Source organism: Lates calcarifer, unplaced genomic scaffold (assembly GCF_001640805.2).
Source record: "Lates calcarifer isolate ASB-BC8 unplaced genomic scaffold, TLL_Latcal_v3 _unitig_1254_quiver_1431, whole genome shotgun sequence".
Taxonomy (NCBI): domain Eukaryota; kingdom Metazoa; phylum Chordata; class Actinopteri; family Centropomidae; genus Lates; species Lates calcarifer.
Genome location: NW_026115396.1, coordinates 3,289 through 23,833, shown reverse-complemented (window position 1 = coordinate 23,833; position 20,545 = coordinate 3,289). Strand labels below are relative to the sequence as shown.

Sequence of the window (20,545 nt, the reverse complement as noted above, 5' to 3'; positions counted from 1 at the left end):
GGACCAGTTAGGTGTGGTAAGGCAGATGATGAGGGCATGTGGGTGCTGTGACTCCTTCAAACCTTGCATTTATGTTTGTGCGGGAAGCTGATAAACTGGATCCTGAGGGTTCAGCGTGTCCACAGGACTGAATATCAAAGGTGGCAGGTGGCCCTTTGCTCTGGTGTGCGAAAACTGCAAAACCGGTCATTCCCTTGAGGACATGTCATTGCTAGCTAGGCAGGTTTTATCTCAGACATGATGTTAGGACACACAATGACAGATGCACCGCTGACCTAATGATGGCTTTTACCAAAGATAGTTGTTGTGGAGTGGACAGCAACTTCTCAGCATCTTTCAATAACACATTTCCTACAGTTATAAGACTGTCAAAGAAGTGTGATCATCCTTTCAAACAACTCAAAATGAGACACCCTTGACCTTCTTTATCTTGCTTGTGTGAAGGTAGAAATGGATATCATTTGATGTTGCCCTTTCATAATGAATGTCCTCTGGCTCGACAAAGAATTGAGCCATTCTATCTTGCTAATACAAATTAGGAACAATGAGTGATGCCTAATTAGCACTTGCATTTGGACGATCTACACACACACACACACACACACACTTCTCTAGAGGTTCACTGACCTTGTATCATAACAAAAGCCGGGATTTGTAACTAATGAATGACGGTTCTTTTATATCAAACACACCATACCATCTGATTTGATTGCAGCAAACTGAACAGAGGCAAAGTCATTGACAGTTTGGTCGACACTAAGTGTTTTATTTAGCTGTTGACAAAGCTACGATCATCAGATGGTGTAGCACAGCTGTCAGTTCTCTGCTTTCCTTCTCATGCAACCATGTCCTGCTGCTCATGGTTGTCAAAAGAATCAATAGGAGATCTTAGACAACAACACCAAACTAATAAAGCCCAACATATTTACATATAGACAAGGCTTTAAAGGTGCTCCACAGAGTTTTTGACCATTAGTAGTATTATGGAGCAATGTTTACATGAGTGGGTCTCCATTTTGTTTCCATCATTTACACTCTCTGCTGTCAGTTTTTGCATTTCCATTGATTGGTGGTAGTAATGCGAAAATGTCCCGCAAAGGCAAAGAAGAAGACGACTGCTAGCAAGTAAACACTGATATGATCAACGCAGGAATGAAAACATGACATCAAAATGTTCATTAGAGCTCAAGGACACAAACAGCATATTCTGGTGAGAAACACAGGCCTATCTTTCTATTTCTCAGGCTATCGCCAACTGACCACAAGATCATCTTTTCACTTTGTTTGACTTAAAGTTGGTTAAAATACAGATGTACTTGTGAATCTGGACCTTGGCATCTACTGTATAGTTTTAATAATGAAAAGTAAAACAAATGTTGTCCTCCTAATAAAACATCAACCCTCACCCATCCTGAACCCTTAGGGGTCGATAAAGTGTGTTTAGTAATGTGTTCAGATAAGTGGCAAATTGCATTATCTCTTACAAAGCTCCCTTAATTTACATAAAGATTAGCCCAAAACGTATTGTTAATCATTACAGGGCTTATGAATAGTTAATTGGAGAGGGATAACTGAGGCTGGGGAAAAGTAATAATTAATGAAGCTGGGTGCAGATGGGACAGTATGGGATACTTAATTAAATTTTGGCACAGGGAGGTGACCCATTTTTGAAGTTGTTTGGAGTATGGGTAAGTTTAAAGTCAACTCAAAGAAATCAAACTTACACAGAAATTCAAATTTGACTCCCTCTGACTGTTTTTAGTGTAAAAGAAAATTAGCATATTTTTCTCAGCTGATATTTTTAATTGAGGGAAATGTTAACATGTTTGTAATGAAATTAGAATTGTTGTCAGCATACAGTTTTAAAAAGTAACAGTAATGAAACATAGAGACTCAAAATCTTCTGATCAGTGCTCAGTGGTAGGCCTGGAGGCTAAGGCAACATCATCAGGCACAGTGGAATCTTCCAAGGCCTGCATAATACTGTATATTATACATTATGTAAATATCGCAGTGGCTGAATCTCCGCTCTCCAACTGTGCATGTTTTAGCATTTGAAGTTTTAAAAACATCCCTTTGTTAGGCAGCTCTGAGGATTTGGCTGTGTTTATTGTCTGTCTGTCTGTGTGTCTGGGGTCTCCGAGGATCAGTGTTGATGTAAGTAGCTGCCAGCTGCCGTCTTTCAACTTGCTGTCCAGTCGCTTCTTTCAGTCGTTGAGCCAGCCACAAATAAAATTCTTCAATCAAAGCGGCTCATAAATGGCCCAAGTGAGAAGACTTCTGCTTGCAGGTGGTTGTAGGCTGAGCTATCACACTGCAGGGACTGTGTGTGTGTGTGTGTGTTTTTTTTTTTTTTTTTTTTTTTTTTGTGTGTGTGTGTGTGTGTTTTTTTTATCTGTTCTGATACCTTGGCTGTGGAACTCTGCAGGTCAGTGAAAAGCTGGAATAATTGAACAATTTCTCGGGTGATCAGGAGGCCTTTATAACTTGCCAATGAAATCTGTGTGCAATCCATCCAATCCATTGCACACCTCGACTCAGTTTTGGTTCACAATGCTTTTTGAAGTAAGTATAAAATTTCAAACATTGTTCACTCTGCTCAAGTTTTACAAACCTAACCTCCCACTGCTCCTGCAGTGAGTTTTCACTTTTTTGTCCATGATCAAACAAATTTAATAAAAAGGTTTCGGGTTAAAGTGCCTATAGTGATTAATACACATGGTAAGTGTGCATAGAAAAGTGCCTCAAAAGCACAAAGGCATTGAGAGAGAGAGCGAGAGAGAGAGAGAGGGAGACTGAAATCCAGAAGAATATTTAATGATTCTAAAAAAAAATTAAAATATCTTAGAGCCTGCAGAAACTGTTTTAATTACAATCTAAAGTGGATCATGTATTTTATGTTAAGTAAGGTAACAAAGTGCAGAATTAAACACACAAGGGGTGATTGATGAGTGTAGGGTTAAATAGGTCACATGCATGTGCAGTTCAATTCTTTGAGTTATTATGCAGAAAGTTTTGAGTCTATAACTTTTGTGATATTTCTGTTTCAGGTTATCAAAAATTGCAAGTCAGCACTGTCTGAAAAAAATGGACTTTTAGTTATACTATTCACCTCATTTAGCACCTTCAGATGACTACCTGTTCCCAAAGATGAAGACGAAGCCCAGTGGTTGCCATTTTCACAGGCGTGATGACACCATCGCTGCTCTGTACCATTTTCTCAGACACTGCTGTTTTTGACCTCGCTCTACTTTGAAACTCGCCAGAGTTTTTTCTTTGATTTTTATTTTGGTGAATTTTTGGTCTGAAATTGTTTACCCTGTCAGTGAGTATACAAGCTGTTTAAAAAATACAGCACAGTACAGATTTGGGTCAGATATGGTGTCAAAGCCTCATCATGTGCATTACTGGAGGGAATTCTCAATCACAAGATCAGAAAAAACAGTGAAGTCGGAAAAGTAGATTGTTTGCTAACGGACTGCAATCAGATTAGCCCGGGGGTTTGTCAACTGGGGAAAAAGGTTATCTTGCTTTATGTAGACATTCACCGCTATTCCACTGCATATCGATACTGCCGCTGAGGAGACACATAGGGGAATTTGGATGTGTCTAACAATTTAGAGAGAGGTATAAAGTGAGGTAAAGATAAAGGTAGAGCTCAGCAGGGGGTCACTGACCTCTAAAACACTGTGGCATTTAGTTAGCACAGGTCGGGGAGGAAATAATGTGTCAACTCCTCTCACTGTTGAAAGATGGAGGTAAAAAAAGAGCGAAAGAATTAGAGATGGAGAGCTAGCTTGGCATGCGAGTGTGGGTGTGGATGGAACAAAGTGGTGAAAGAGTTGATCAATCCACTAGCTTATGGTAACTTTGCCGTTTATTTCTCTGAACTTGGAAGCAAACATGGAAAACTGTGAAACTTTAATTTTTACTACAAAAAACACTTATTTTTTAGTCTCAGTTTATCTCTTACATGTAAGTCCTTGTGTCCCACCAAATGCAGTGGAAAATAATAAATTTGTCACTTTTTAAACCACTAACATGTTTTATCTGCAGAAGTGGATTCCATACTTGTGTAAGTAAGGGCTTCATTTCATTGCATCTGTACCAAGTTCCAAAAGTAAGCACTGAGGGTTTTGTTTACATCTGAAGAATGAGAGCCAGCTGGGTGTAGCCGTAGTTACAGCCAGACTTCTGTGGTCCCATTTAATTCTCCAAGCTGATTAAATGTCCCAGTCCACCCCTCCACAGAGGCACCTGACGGCAGCCTCGTATGGGCTTGGATAAAACTTTGCCCAGCTGCAGAGGCCTGAGGCGAGCCGCCTCATGTCACAGCAGAGTTGAACAGAATATCCAAGCATCTGCTCCCACTCGTCAAGAAACATCGCCAGATTAGAAAACCTGGACAGGGGGTTGGGGTGGGGGGAGTCTCTGATTATCTTGGAGCCCCCGTCTATATACGACGGAGACTCGGTTGGCAGTGGCCCACAAGGCAGTGTCGCCATCCTGAAATTGAATTGGGAAGGATTTAATGGGTTTAAAGGCTTTGGCTCCCAGTGTGATGGAATCAGATAGGGGTGAAAATGACAGACAGAAGGCTCAACAGAGTTAGAGACAGAGAGATAGAAAGAAAGAATTGGACACAGTTAAGGCAAACTGATGGGGAAAAAAGTGATTTTGGTAAAGGTCATTTTAGGTCAGTGTCTCCACAGCTTAATTTCTTATTTATCTGATTTGCCTCACACAAACATAAACATATGCCACCCCGAGGAACCATTTCAGCTGATAATAAAACATCTGCTGCACTATTGATAGGAGATAGGCTACAGAGAAGAGCATGAAACTATTCGTACTGTTTCCATTATTACTGACAAAGACATTGTGAGATGCTCCAGTGACACCAAACACTAGTAATAGAATTTATTCTTTTTATTCTATCATTCTGTTCTGTCTATTTTAATGCTTAATTTCAACATGAAGGTCCACTAGTATTGCCTCTCTCCTGGGATGAATTTAATCAACAGGAATATTTCAACCACTGAACGAGCAGTTTTGATATTCTGTCACACTTCTTACTCGATGAAAAAGAATAGTTCATCCACATGGAAATCTGCACCCCACAGAGGCAAGGAAAATGAGTGATTGCTGATTTGTGAAATGATAATGACTTTAAGAGAGAGTGTGGTGTCCTCCAATTAAGGAAAAACGAATCCCAGCCTTAGAAATGTAATACATCAGCTCTGATGGAAAATGAAACGGTAGCAGTCATGTCAAAGTCCATGTGACTCCATAATACTAATTGTGTGCATTTTAAATAGCACACTCACCACCTCCTACAACCTGATCTGAAAATAAAGGCATGTGTGGCAGTATTGTGCTGCTTGATTCATAACGAGCGTTGACATCTATGGTATGTGCATCTTTGACAATCAAACCCAGTCTCTTCCCCAGTAACACCATATGTCTGAGGAAAAGCTGAAAATACAGAGCCGCATCCTTTTGATTTTGTGCAGAAGTGCCATTATATAGCCATGTCAAGTTTCTGAGTGCGTGGCAGCTCTGCAGGCATTGTGTATCAGAGTGGTCATCAACAGAGAGAAAGCACTGGCCAATGTGTCATCTGTCTGTGCTATTGTGTGACATGCAATCAAGCAGAGTATAGTGTGGGAAAAGGGCAACATGTATTGTGCTGCACAGTTTTTTCCAGTGAAGCATAGAGCTTATAGGATATCAATACATCCAGATAGCGCTGCTAGTGATAAGGGGCTTTTTAACTCGGTGCTGGAAAAGGGCCCTGGCTTTCAGTGGCAGGTACAAAGTGACAGCACATTAACCTGAACTCCCTGGCGGCTTCTTTACCGCCCTTGGCTCCGGACTGTCCCCCCTCTTCTTCTTCTCCCTCCTGCTCCCACTTTGGAAACCCATGGACTAATGACGCCTTCCAGAGGAGACTGTCTCTCTCTCTCTCTCTCTTTCTCTCCCTGCCCAAAACCGAGGGTCATGACCACTCGTTGTCATGGTTCCCTAGCAATCTCCCAAACTGTCAGTCCTCTGTGGAGGAACTGCCTGCCTTCAGCTGGCCAGAGAATCGGCCTGCCTGGGGCATGACTGGAAGACATAACTCAGAGGGAGAGATGGAGGGAAGAGGTACATCTTTATCATAAGAGTGATAAGTTAATAGACTTACTGTAAAACGCATGAGCAAATAACTGAATCTAAAATCCTGCAAGCAGACATAATGAAAATGCTCTGAAGACATTTCGCTTTAGCATTTCACGGACGGCTGCCTTGAAACTTTTGAAAGCTCACTGGGCTTAAAAGTAGAAAGTCAAAGAAGAGACAGTTACATATTCATATAAATGTTCAGCTTTTGTAGGTACCCATCAATTTACAGTAAATGAAGTGTGACTGAAATGAGCATTCTTCCTGGGCACCCGTTAGTCACTGGCAGAGAAAATGAAACAAAAAGAGCAGAAATTCATAGCGAGCTTCATTTTGAATATGATGAGAAATGTTGTTTTGCTACCATACCACCAGCAGCCCAACAGCTCACAGATGAAGATCATGCTGTGTTGTTGGACAGACATCAAAGGAAGAGGCCTCAAACAGTTTCTCTGTCACACTGGGTGACCCAGTGGCACTTCGCTTCCTCCATATGTACACAGGCAAACCGGTAAACATAAAACCCAAGTGTGATGTGCACTAATCATGTGTGCTCCCTCACCACCAAAACTGTCTATTATTGTCCTGCTTTCTACGAAGCACAGAGAGTCAACCGACCCAGCACCCACGACGCACTATCACAGTTGGGAATCTGTCACAGTTGTCTTGACCTTTGATCTCTCAAGTCTTTGAAACCTGGTCACCCTATCCCACCGGCACCAGCGACCCCATACAGCAGCCCCCAACTGTGTGACATCTGTGGAAATGTACACCGGTGTGTTTGTTCCTAAAGTTAGCATGGTAGAAGTCAGAGCCACACAGGGAGAGAGGTGAGAGGTCAGAATGTTTTCACACTTTTATAGTCTTGGGATGCTGTGCACTTTCAAAGGGACTGTGGTCCCTCTGAGAACATACAACATTTCAGTGGTATATTCAACTCACAGTGTATGGAAATCATGAATAATTCTGTATTATTACAGACATAAAAAAACAAACTAGACAGGGCTGTTTTTAAGCAGTCTCATAATCATAGCAAAAATGTCAGTTGTCCTTGTGTCAACTGACAAGTAACTGAAAAACTTACTACATAATGCACTCAGCGCATTTAAATTCAGACCTCATCCCAGTGAAGTGTACAATTTATTTCTGACATCCATCAGGATGCATATCGTCTGATATGATGCACGGCTTTACTGAAGAACTCACACTGAAAATTGAAGACTTGGACATTTTGATTGCAAGTTTGATGAAAAAACACCCCATTTGATTTCTAAAAAATCAAATGGGGTGTTTGTTACACTTGAGACACTAAAACCAACATCTACTACTCAAACTGGATTACCTCAGAGAGCATATTAAGCAGGTCTTTCCTATCACTGTATTTTTTTTCCCCCTTCCAAATTCACTTACTGAATTACAAATTGAAGGAAATTGTCCAGGACAGGATTTGATTAGAAAAACCAATCATTTTGGCAATCAGACTAAAGGGAGTGTTACAAGAGAACGCACAGACTGATGTTCAGTTAGCATTTCATTACAGGACTTACATTCCAATAACTGACTATGTTCTTCTAAATCTTACTGTATGATCATTCCTAAAAACTCAAACTGACAGTTTAAAATATTGTAAAGAAGCCTCATTCATCTGATATGTTAACTCCTTTATCCATTTTTGGCAGTGGTAGTACAAAAGCACATCACAAATAATCCCAATTCTGTTTAAAATGCAGAGAAATTATACAAAACATTGTCTCTATTAAAAACAGCTGCAGGCAGGCTGCCTCTCCTCTTTCATTACAGACAACAAAGCGCATGAGAAAATTTTTTAAAGCAAATTATTTCACCGTGAAGATTCCCTACAGTACAGCGCGACTGCGTGAGTGGATGGAATTCAGGCCACCTGCTGTTTCCAGTGTGCTTGGTCTAACGGTGTTTGTCCCAAAAAAAAGATAAGGACCTCTCCATGGAGCAAGTGATGTGATTTAATTAACACTGTGTGACAGGGCACGGTCGCTGCAGCGTTGTGTTCTCTTAAACCAAGTCTTGTTCAAGTATTATTATGTCAGAGAATGTGGCCAAGTAGATGTTGCCTCTAACCCCGGATTAGTACTTCCACTGTGAGGGGCTTAGTCAGTGGCACCAAATACTTCACGCCTTAATTACTCTTAAATGTTGATGCATCACCATCTTAATGACCCTAAAAAAGAAAAAGAGCAGACTTGGTTTTGGCTGCACTGTGGACATGGATTTGCTGGTGTGTTTTTTCGCTCTCAACCTGCCACTGAGGACACACATCCTCTCCGGCTGGCCAAACAAATGCTGAGTGCTACAACTGGCCTCAGGAGCAAACAAACAGGCATTCATCAGCGGAGTCAACCAGTCTCTAAACTGTCTCAACACGGCAGCTCTCAGACGCAAGAGCGACCATTTCACTATTGTTTTTAAATCCATTTTTAGCTACATCTCTCTCATCGCTCACGTAAGAAACAAATGAAATTGGAAAGTTGTAAATAAACATATCCATTGTTGTAATGCTCTACTGAGGGATATGCTGTAATTAACCAAGAGGAGGTGGACTTTAAAAGCCAGACAAGGCCAATCAATGCTGATCCACAGGACAGTGAGCAACAGAGGGCTCCTCTTGAAGGCAGGCCACTAAAGCTGGTCAATCAGGGAGAGTGCTCCTGCCATTTCAAACATAAAAGGGTTGGAGTGAATGGTGGGGATACAGATATATAGATATCTTCTTCTAAGAGCGGGTGGATTTTTGTAAACTCCTACTTCCTTTCTTGCCCAAACTTCACCATTTGTCCACTAACCTTTCCATCTGACGGCACACAGACACATTTCATAGAGAGGAAACATGATACAGTGTCCAGTGTGTGTGTGTTTGTGCATGCATGGGTAAGCACCACACAATGAAAGAGATTACATGTCATGGTTTCGAACAGAACTCTCTAACCTGTGTGAGATCAGACAATTTTAAAATGTGGCAGACATTTCACTGTGTGCTTGTAGCTGTGGCTGTTTCATTTATTTTCCTTCCATTAAAGATAATCAATACTTCATTGATCGCTATTACCATTTTTGTTCCATTTCGTGAGATGCGCGCCCACACACGATTTTAGTGGAAGTGCGGGCCACAGCTGGGGTGATTATGCGCATTTGTCAATATGTGTGTGGTTAAACTGTTTTCACATTAATCAACGCTTCAGATTTTATTGTCAGAAGTGCCTGAAGCTCCGTACGATCACGGTGTGCCTCGCCATGTTTTCATACATATTAATAAAGCTTTCATAATTGGTATTACAGGCAGTTTTAAATAACAGGGGTGCTATTTATAGAGATAAGGTGAGAGCTTTGCTTTAAGTGTGTAGGCCTGTTTTTATGAAGCTCCATTGGCACTGAGTTACAAATTCAGCATCAGCAGCAAAATAAGTCTGGTAATTTCTTTCTTCCCACACATATTGCAATTTTGGAATGCTTCTTTTCCACTTCCCAAAACAAAAATATCTGTCTGGAGTTGAGACAGTATGTGTCACCAATTACCATTACGTAGGCTGCAACCCGAATTCCCATTTAGTTGTAATGTTTCCCAAAAGATAGCGAGCCCGTAATGAAAAAAAAAGAGCTTTCACTGAGATTGTTAGAGGCGATATCTAAATGCTTCTGCCTGAAAGTGCTTCGGCTGCTAAGCACAAATCTGTTTGAACTTCAAATAAACTGGAGACAAACGCAGTGGAGAGATCAAGCATATAAATCAAAGTAGCAGCACTTCAAACACTGACTGCAGGGACAAATCATAAATGGGAATGCTTAAACACTTACATGCTTTTATTTATAAGTTAAGTTATAGAAATGTTCAGATCAGATCCTCTATTCTTTTTGCTTTGCCAAGAATCACATCTTATCATACTTTATTCATGCTGAGGTTCGAATATAAGCTATACTTGACCTCTATATTAGATGAAGATCATGGTTTACTTGTGACAAGCAGTCAATTACATCAGCAATTCTCTGTATGTCTGCTTGGTCAAAATGCTATGCTATATTTAGCCTGAGGCATCTGTCACTGAGGAGTGTGAAAGCTTTTTCCAGATCTAGAAATTGACAAAAAGCATCATCAAAGGATGAGCAGTTATTTGTATGACTTTAATAACCCAAAGTTTAATTAGGGGACGGCAGCAGATAAAGGTTCTCTCAGGCGATTCCTCTGAATTTCTCTGAAAAAGCCACAGAAGACTGTAATGTTTTTGGAAGTCTTACCACTGAAAGAAAATGAGAGATATGTGATGGGTAAAGCCTGGGTTCTGATGGAAAACGAGCTGAAACAAAGCTGAAGGCAAACAGCTGTAGGTACTGACACTGAGTCAATACAGGTTTCCTTAGCCAGGAAGACAGACTGAGACAGAACGGAAGATGTGCTAAAGGCAAAAAAAAAAAAAAAAAAAAAAGAGAGAAAAGAAAAGGGCGAAGGTGTACAATTAAAGTTGAATAGCGAGAGACATGGTGGGGAGGGCACCCTGTGTGCAAGACCGAGCCTTGACAGTTGGAGGGAAGAGAGTTCAGACCCCCAGTTTCCTGACAACGGTAATTACTTCCCTGGCTTAACTTGTGGCCTGAATCTCCTTCACAGCCAACTAATGCTCAACACTTGGGTTTGGCACCGTATGTTCCTGTGATGAGAGATTGCCTGTAAAGAGTTTGTGCTTTACTTTTCTACAATCCGAGCCTAACCATTGGGGCATACTTCTTAAAGATGACTGGACAGCAAATTTAATCCTCAGAGGGTGAGAGGAGCTTAGGATTATGTGCCATATCTCACCAACCAATGAGTTTTGAGGATTTGAGACTGTCTGGCCTTGATGTCTTGGCCAATCACAGCCTGAGGCAGAGGATCAAATGCACATGGGAAAAAGCAGCAGTGAAGAAATGATGCGCTACGATAGCCATGGTGTGAGGGAGCAGCTCTTTACTCAGCCGCACGACACTGAATTACAAAATATGTCCGCAGAAAAAAAAAAGTTAATTCTGTTATTTGGCTGTCTTAATGTTGAATGTGCTTTTGTTTTATTGAAACATCCAGCAATGATTTTGATGTAGATGTTCATATGGCAGCATGTTCAGCTCTAAACATGTCAGTTTTCAAAGTTGTTGATATCAATTTTGATCAAATATTTATATCATATTGAGAGCAGTTTGTGCTTGTTTGGATTTACTTCCCCAGCATGTCAGTGTCTGTCAAATCAATGCCGGGCATGAATACATAATGGCTTTCATCTGTTAGGCTTGTTCTAACATTTGAAAGACAAATATAAAGTGATGAAATAAATTATGTATTTCAGTATGCAATGATACCGCAAAAACATTGTTTCCATTCTTTTCATTGTCTATTTTCTTTTCCTCTCCTCTCCTCTCCTTGCTCTCATTTTGTGTATCTTCATGATCTGCAATCCCTGAATCTATATCACCTTAATTTCCATTCCAGTGCACCAAAACAAATAAAAGTTATAAACACAAATGCTAAGGTTCATTGAGCATGATGATGGCCACAAATTATTTCTTGCAATTACAATGAGGGTGTGTAGAAAAACAAGACACTTTAAACTTACAGCATTAGTGGTAATCAAACTGCAGCACCCTCGCCCAGTCCTACACCACTGACACAGGAGCATGTAGTAAAAACTGTAGCAATAAGGGCCCCTGCTTACCTTAGGTGATACTGATGTGTAAGTATCTTCTGTTTGCTTTCACTGCCCCCTAGTGTCTGTATGCTGGTGTTACTCAATTGATACAAAAAGAAAAAAAAGAAAAACTGAGTATGAACATTATCACATTACTGGTTTTGTTAGTTAAAGGCTGTTCCTATTGAAGGTCCTATAGTGACCCAGTAACAAAAAGTTACTTTTCTGTACAGTGAGCGTGCATGTAGTGAAGGAAACCTTTATGGATCCATTTATAGACTGTATGAGAGATTGTATGTGTAATCTTATGTCTACTGTGTGTCTCTGTCTGAATGAGATGACCCCATTCTTCTGACCCCATATTTCATGTTACAACATTTATGTTTGTCTCTGCTCCAGTCTGACCTACATAACCTACATGTCTGGAGCTTGAGCCATGATGTGTCCCCACAGGGATCATTAATGTTGTTTCAGTAGTTTGCCAAAGAAGGGCAGTATGAGAGAGATGTCTCACAGCTTTGGCTGAATGATTGGTGTACAATCATAATTACTGCGAAGCTGAATTGGTAAAGGAAATCAAACCAGTTTGTTTACAGTGCCTGTGATACGATAACACGAATACAAACAAATCAAAGTCCATTTCTTTTCACTGAGAATACTCTGTTCTGTACACCTAATAACTGGGTCACCTTTTTGATTTCCAGCAGACCCAGTCCAGGATATATAGTCTTGGGTTTTTTGAGATGTGGGAGCATTTAAGGTAGATGACCCAGTTAGGACTGGCCTCAAGACATTACCACCTGCTCCTACTCACACATCTTCATCAACTGCTCTGTCAGTGACAGAGAGATGTCACACAGTCATGTCACAACAATGTGAGAGAATCTGAACTCCCACACTGCACATAGCATCTGCTGCTGGACTTGATGACTTGCTGTTGATCCTACCTTCAGTCAGTCATGTTACATAAAGGTGCTGGATTCTCTGAAATCTACAGTATGTCATTATGGACCATAAAGAAGTACTTTTTTGCCTGATAACCAGTGTTCTGTTTGCAGATCTCAGTATAAACCAATGGTCAATTGTTAAATGAAAGATTCAAGTAATCACTTTAATGTCATTTAGAACCTGATTTATTATACATATAAGTTGTTGACTGAATAAATAAAAAAGAAACAAGATGTAAATAATAGCAAGTAGGCTTAAACTTAAGTGCACTATTTGCCTGTCCTTTATACTGCTGTGGAACATCATGACTGACTGTATACTTGAAATAATCAGGTATCTGTAAAATTGCCCCAGTTTCTGGTATTTGCAGGTATTTGCACTGTGTCAGATGTTTGAGGCCAACTGTTTGGTGATAAACGTGGAAATATTTGACATTAAGTTGAGAAGAATGTCTGAATGTACCAGTAGTTGTGGTACTGAGCTGGTTAAGTCTAATCTTCACATCATTTGAGGGACTAATCTTTGTATCATTGGAACTAGGACACAACTTGTGACCCGAGCGGGAGTGCTATTACAGTTAAGAACTTCCTTTAATCCTGGTCAAATGAGAAAGTGATCTTTGTCTTAGCTATGTAGCTTGCTAACTAATTTGGCATTCATGCACTTTGATCAACTGTGATAGCTAGTTAGCTATCAAACTAACACAATCTCAAAACGTGTCTTCTGGCCAAATATTCAAGTTTTACCACACAAACCACAAGCAACCTGAGGTGACAACTTAGTACTGTTAACTAGCTAGCTACCCCTGACCCACTGTAAAAGCACCTCCTCTGTGTTCTGGGACCTCATGATTTACAAATTAAGCATTGCTAGCCAGCCTAGCTAACTAACTAGCTAACATTAGGTTGCATTAGCTAACGATAGCTAATTAGCTAGCTAGTTAGCTTGATAAAGTTTAAGGTGATAGTAATGTCATTCAGAGGCGCTCCTATCCCACAGGTTGTGAACGGTCCAGTTCAACGAATAAGTGAACATGGTAAATATGTTATGTTCATTTATATCTAGAGTGATCATATTTTGGTTTTCAAAAGACATTTGTTAGTAGCCATTAAAATGTTACTGACTGCTGTGACTATTGGATGTGACAGAGATGCAATCACTTGTCACTGAGAAATAAGTTCTAATTGGCTGAAGTAAGTCTTATTTGGAGGATCGATATGACCATAGGGCTTACAGACAACTCACTAAGATTTGTTGATTGATCTGCTTAGGGTATCCTCTAACATTAGCCTATTAAATGCGTCGGCAGGGGGATTTATAATGTTGTAAAAAAACAAAAAAACTGTAGTTCGTAAAAATAAAATTGTGTGTGTATCACTATTGTATCATGCCTTCTGAACACGTAGAGACACAAGTACCAAGGTGCAGAGAAATCCATTATATTCAGCTAAAGTTATGGTGATGGCAAGAAGTCAGATTTGCTTTGACTCACCCTGATGCCAGACTTGGCAGCCTATTAAAACTCAGTCCAATAAACAGGCCATCAGTAATTCCAGAAGTTATTGGTCACTAGGAAATGAACCAAATACAACTTTGTCCCAGTGCTGCAGACTGAAGGTGTGAGTTCTCCTGTATTACTTTGGCCAAGCTCTGTGGGGTTCCTGTCACTAAACAGAGGAAACCAGGATTTTAATATAACAAATACTCTGACATACTGAATAGGTAATTCTCAGTGCATTCCAAATGACTTACAAGGCATTGGGATTAAATGTCATTTCAGCTTTTTTTTCAGTGTTTAGATGCTTAAAGGAGCCCACAATAATAACTCAGGATAACTAAAATTTAAATACTGTATATAAGTAAAAACTGACTGAACCAGAATATCCAAGTTATAGCAAAGTAATCTTAATTTATCAATAGATAGGATTCACTTTTGGTGTTTAGAGAAATACCCAAGCTGCCTAATAACATACACTGCCTGGTACCATGTTTATTTCTTTATTAGCCTTCAGTGTTAGACTTCAGTAGAAACAGATTAGACACTGCACATTTGGCTGCTCATGTTATTGAAAAAAGGTTATAAGAATAAGCAAATTGAATTATAAGTAAGTTGTAAAAAAGAGTTTATTACTACAATCAACAGCACATGACCCTTATCTCTTGCCTGTCTGCAAACTGCACACAAGAACAAAAGGTAGTCATGTGCCTCATGGCCTTATTGAACTTATCAATGTTATTTGGACAGATTTTAGGAATGTGTCACTGATAGTGCTGAGCTTCCACTATCCTAGTTTCACTGACCTAGTTTAGACAGCTGTGGGAGTCAGTCTGTAAAAGGCAATTCTCCTCAAATAAATAATTTATATAGACTGTCCACATCATTTAGCTCAGTGCAGTCTATATTTATGGAAACAAAATTTGCACCCAGAACAAGCCACCATTACACATTTGCAGCTGCGATTAAGTCCAAATATGAATATATATTCATGAGATCTGCTCAACAGTTTTTTTTTTTTTTTTAAGAATTCACACAGAAAAATCCACACAAAATCACAGTGTTTAAATTTTGTGGCTACACACTCTACACTCTCTCTATGGCGTGAAACCTTCAAGCACTTTGTACCCCAACCACACCCTAGTCAGTGATGTGAAAGCAGGTGTTTTCTATCAGTTGTCAAAGCACCAAGTTTAATCTAATAGAAAGGAGTGCAAGTTTTGCCCATTATTCCTATGTGTAATAATGCTCTGTTCACATATTTAACTGCAATCGAATTGTAAAACCAATGCCACTGTGAAATACAATGAGGTAAGCTGCAACAGTGGTCAGACAGTGGTTGGAATCATGGTTTTTCAGGAAGACAGCCAAAAGTTAAGCTAATAATTAAATCATTTTCTGTGTTCTGCAAACACATGCTCATTTTGTGGCTTTCAGCTTTGAGGTATACTATTTTACACTCGCAGCTTTTCTGTTCAATGGATAATTGCAGCAGATATTTCAGAGGCACTCCCCATTGGTTATAATATCAAATAAGTGCTGTAGATAACATGTTAAATTGTCAATTTATTTACAACCTGTGTGATCATCTTATCTGACTCACTTTTGTTGCTTCCTCCACTGAACTTTGTCCTGGTAATATTGACGTGTCCTAAGGTTTCATCAGTTATTGTGGCTATTCTGCCACTAGAAGTTGGTTACAGTTTTGTGTTCTGTTGCTAGAAGCGATATTGGTATTCTTCCATACTCTAGAAGTTGCAGTTTAACTGTTACTGTTGTATCCAGCCTTCTGTCAAACATCATTTATCTATTCCCCAAATGCTGATTTTGTTATATTTGTATAGAGCTTATGTCACTGTTTCCCCCTGTTTTCAGTTATGCTAAGCTAAACTAACCATCTGCTGGCTCTAGCCCTATACACAGAAATGGGAGTGGTATTGATCTTCTCATCAAACTCTTGGCAAGAAATTTATGAATCAGCATGACTTTAATTCAGGGTTTATATTAGTATATATCCACTGATATATTAGACCAATGTCAGTGTTTTCTTTGGCAAAAAAAATGTAATTCGTGCAGAACAGTGGTTATTTCTTAGTTTTATTTGTTTTAGTGGGAAGCATTTGCTGTATAATGCTCACAGAAGGCAGTTCCAGGTGACTTTGAACATCCACATCAATGACTATACCAACAGTCGCCCACTAGAGGGCAGCCTCTACCTGAATCAGTCCTCAAACCTATGCCTCCACCGACCAAAGAGTAGCAGCCCTGCTGCCCGAGGACATCATTACACACTCAATAAAGCAATAGTCAGTCATTTTCTCTGCTTAATTGATCCCACTGCTACCCAACAATGCGTGGTGTGACATTTTTTATTGCAGCAGAAACAGCAGCATGCCTCAGAGTTAGACATGCTATTTGTAATTATCTTGTTGTTGTGTTCTTGTGTGACCGGCCATCTGCATACAGCATGCAGTGCACTTGTTGGTCAGGAGCTGAGGTCAGGGGCTCAGCTCCATACAGCCGGCTCCTTTCTCTTGGAGCCGTCTGTAATGACATTGTCCTAGTATTTACCAGGGTTTATGACACGCTCGTCTGGAGGACAAAACAAGAGCACAGACACTCTTGCCCAATCCAAAACTGTTTGGGAACAGATAGGGAAATTGCCAAAACTGTAAACAAACACAGGGGAGGCCTGATAAGATATGTTTATGTTTACTGTGCAAATCAACAGTGCAGCCTCTCTTGCTCTCGTTCACTCACACAAAAATGAGCTCTTAAACATGCACAATGAGACCAATGTGCATTCGAAATAATATTTACTTAATAAATAAATCCAATACTTTTGCTTTGACCTCACTATCTATTGCCTTTTTATTAGCCTGTCTATACGTGGTTGCCTGTAGCTGAGTATATTCCAGCTCTCACTAGGTAAGAAATGAGGTACACAGGTGACAGTCAGGTGGCCAGTCTATCACAGGGCTAACACAGAGAGAGAACCATTTGCACTCACATACTTAGATATGAGCAGTTTAGAGTTTCAATTTCACCTAAACTGCATATGTTTGGACAATGGGAGGAAAGAAGGGCAAAGAAATCTTTAACTATATGCTGCTACTGCTACTGCGCTACTACTGAATACATAAAATGTCTTTCAACTGAGTCAGGCAAAATTGATTAAAGCACACAAGCTCAACAAAACATGCATCTCTTTTAATTTGAAAAGCATGTAAAACGCCGCACTGGCAACTCACATCTACTGGAAACAGTTCACAAATTAGCAAGACAGACATGCTATCACTGCTTTGTGTGTGTTCCTGCAGCCTCCCTCACTCAGCCACTCCTTGTGCTGTCAGCATGGCAGGGGTGGAGCTGACGGAACTGCACATGTTTCAAGCATGCTCTGACACTTCACTCCTTCCCTTTCTTTTTCCCTGCAAATGAAAAAGGGGAGGGCCCAGTACATGCAACCAGCTATGCTTTTTTTTTTTTTTTTTTTTACCAATCACATGGGTTTCCCCACCCTCTCTGACTCCCTCCCTTTTTTGCTCCCTCCCTCTGTCTCTAGGCACGCCAACCAAAGAAAAAAAAAGTGCAGGGAAAAAAGTGATAAGCAGCAAGCAGCTTCTGGGTTTTGCTTTCAAGCGCACTCCTGCTGAATCGCTGTGAGTGAGTGTGTATATGTGTGTGTGTGTGTGTGTGTGTGTATGTGTGGGGCGTTCACTCTTTCTCCTGCCACAGTAGCAACACATTACGCAGCAGCGTCGGCCCCGAACAAAAGGCTAAACGCAGCAGAGCAACAGGAGGGGAAACTCAGGGATAGAAGCAGGCAGAGTGGCCCAGCGTGACTGCACTTCTCAGGGAGGAACTCAACCTGCCGTCCCTGGAGTGGAGACAGGACGGTACACTTGACCAGCCCAGGCTGACTGTCTGTCTCTGTGTCAGAGCTGAGGAGCACACCCTCTCACTTGACAGCCTTGTATTTCACTTTGCCTTTCATTCACACCCCCCACCTCAGTCTCTGTCATCCTTTAACTGAGACTCCTGCACCTGCCCTCCTTCACCCCCCCGGGGTCGTCCTCACTTTTTCGTCCACCTGTCCCATCTGAGATGTCAGACGATGACTGCCGCTCGCCTATTGGCCTGGACTGTTGCAGTTGCTGCCTGGACCTGGCCAACGGCTGTGAAGACTCCATGTCTGGCAGTCCAGCTCGGGGCCTTGGTACTGCTGGGGGCCTGCCGGGGAGCCCCACCAGCCCCAGCGTCAATCACTTCCGCCAGCTACGCAACCAGCTGATGTACCAGAACCTGAACACGGACAAGCTGAACAACATCATGAGGCAGGACTCCCTGGATTCAGTGGTGAGGGACCCCTGCTTCCTTCTCAATGAGGGGATCTGCAACAGCAACATTGACCAGACCATGCTGTCCATACTGCTCTTCTTCCACAGGTATGTCTGTTATTTGCCAATCTGATAGGTACACGCTTATCTGATAAGACAACAGCTGAATATAGAGGGTCTTTCACTAGTCCATGAAATTTGAACTTCAGCTGAACGTTAGTCTCTATTCCTGCTCAGTACAAAGTCCACCTTTCCACTTCTGGATCTGTGGCATACTAATTAGAATAGTAGTTCTGCTTAGGAATCATGTTTTGCTCAAATGAACCAGATGGTTTTGGAGACTAATCAGGTTTCTTGGATCAGCACTTCTTCTAAAAAGGCTGACACAAGTATTTACTGTTATGGATTAAGTATAGGCCAGGAAGAGGGCACTCATTTTGATTATGTTCCAGAAATTAATTTCAGATAAGACTGTGTAAAAGCACATTAATAACATTATTACTTACATCACAAGAAAGTGTAGAGCAACATTTTTTGATTTAAAAACATCTTTCTTTGTGCCTGATAAATGAAGAACATTGTGTTTTTCTTTGTGTTATTTCAAATTAAAAGTCATTGGAATATGCACCCAAAACTTACAACAATGTCCAAATATTTATGCCGCTCATCATGTCTGTTTATATTTACAGTATCCATATGTGTCATGCAGCATATTTGATACATAACATGACAGAAACAATGATGTGTGTATGTGTTGAACAGTATAAACAATATGATGAGTTTCCTTGGGTGAGGCTATTTGGTTTAAGTACAGTTGTTAACATTTGTATGGTATATTCTTAACTCTGAGAAAGAAATGTTCAGTTTCAACTGAACAACAACTGCTGAATGTAATTGAGACTTCAAAACAACAAAGCACTACATGGACAGAGAAAAAAAAGCCAGAAAACAGAGGTAAACAAAACCTAACCAAAAAACACAAGGTTACTCTGAAACAGCAGTTTCTTATCATATTGATTCAATTAAGGTGATCTTTTATTACTAGAGGTCAATTAAAACTGGCCTGACTCCTTCTCCGTCTCCACCAAATAGTGTTTATAAAACAGTGTTTGGCAGCTTACACCTCGCAGTGTTTGTGAGGAAGAGAATGTCCTGCTACGAAGTTGTTGCCAGTTTGGATAGTTTGTTTGGCAGCTACTGTCGAATGACTTCAGCCTCAAATTAACAGTTACCATCTTTCCAGTCGGCTGCAGTTTTGACCGTCACTGAACTCCTGAACCTGAGCCAGCAGTTACTGTACGGTGCTTTATATTTAGAAAAAGCTTTTATTACAGACGGTCTGCGTGTGGTTACTGGGAAGCAGTAAAATGTGGAGGTCTGTGGGGAAAATGGCAGTAAACACTAAAACAACATCATACAAGCCACCTCTGAATGTCATGTACTCCTGAAGTTGTCATCATTTGTGTCTGTAAAACAGAGATATGTGTTACAAGTTCATGACATGTGTCAGGGATCCATAACACACATGATAACATGATGAGATAACATTAATCTGATTAATTCTGCAATAAAAGAAGGGCATTCTTTTTTCTTTATGGTGGTATATGAAAGGAATTGACCTTTGCCCCCTGGCCTTACCATTCCTTTGCCTTTTCTTTTCCTTTTTTGTCTATGAGCTTAAAGTCACTTTACATTCAAACCAACAGACTGGCTTCAAATACCTTACTTTCTCTTCATTAAGCTGTACAACTAAGTTCTTGTTCCTTTACATTTCGGGGTTTAAAGAAAGAAGATAATCTAAAAAAAATGTAGGTGGTTGCTATGGTTTTCCAAGCAAATAGTGTAAAGAGAAAAAAAGCCTATTAAATTATATTAACACTTTATATACAACTTTTAAACACAAGTCGCCCTCTAGG

At 40.4% G+C, this 20,545-nt stretch overlaps 1 protein-coding gene across 1 annotated transcript; it reads left to right on the top strand.

Annotated features, from left to right (window-relative positions):
• Positions 1–17,867: 17,867 nt before the first annotated feature.
• Positions 17,868–18,737, top strand: LOC108887633 (uncharacterized; the record flags this gene model as incomplete). The annotated part of the gene is given in 1 exon segment (XM_018683090.2): positions 17,868–18,737. A coding segment is annotated over 1 exon segment (341 nt), but the record flags the coding sequence as incomplete, so codon positions are not given.
• Positions 18,738–20,545: the final 1,808 nt, after the last annotated feature.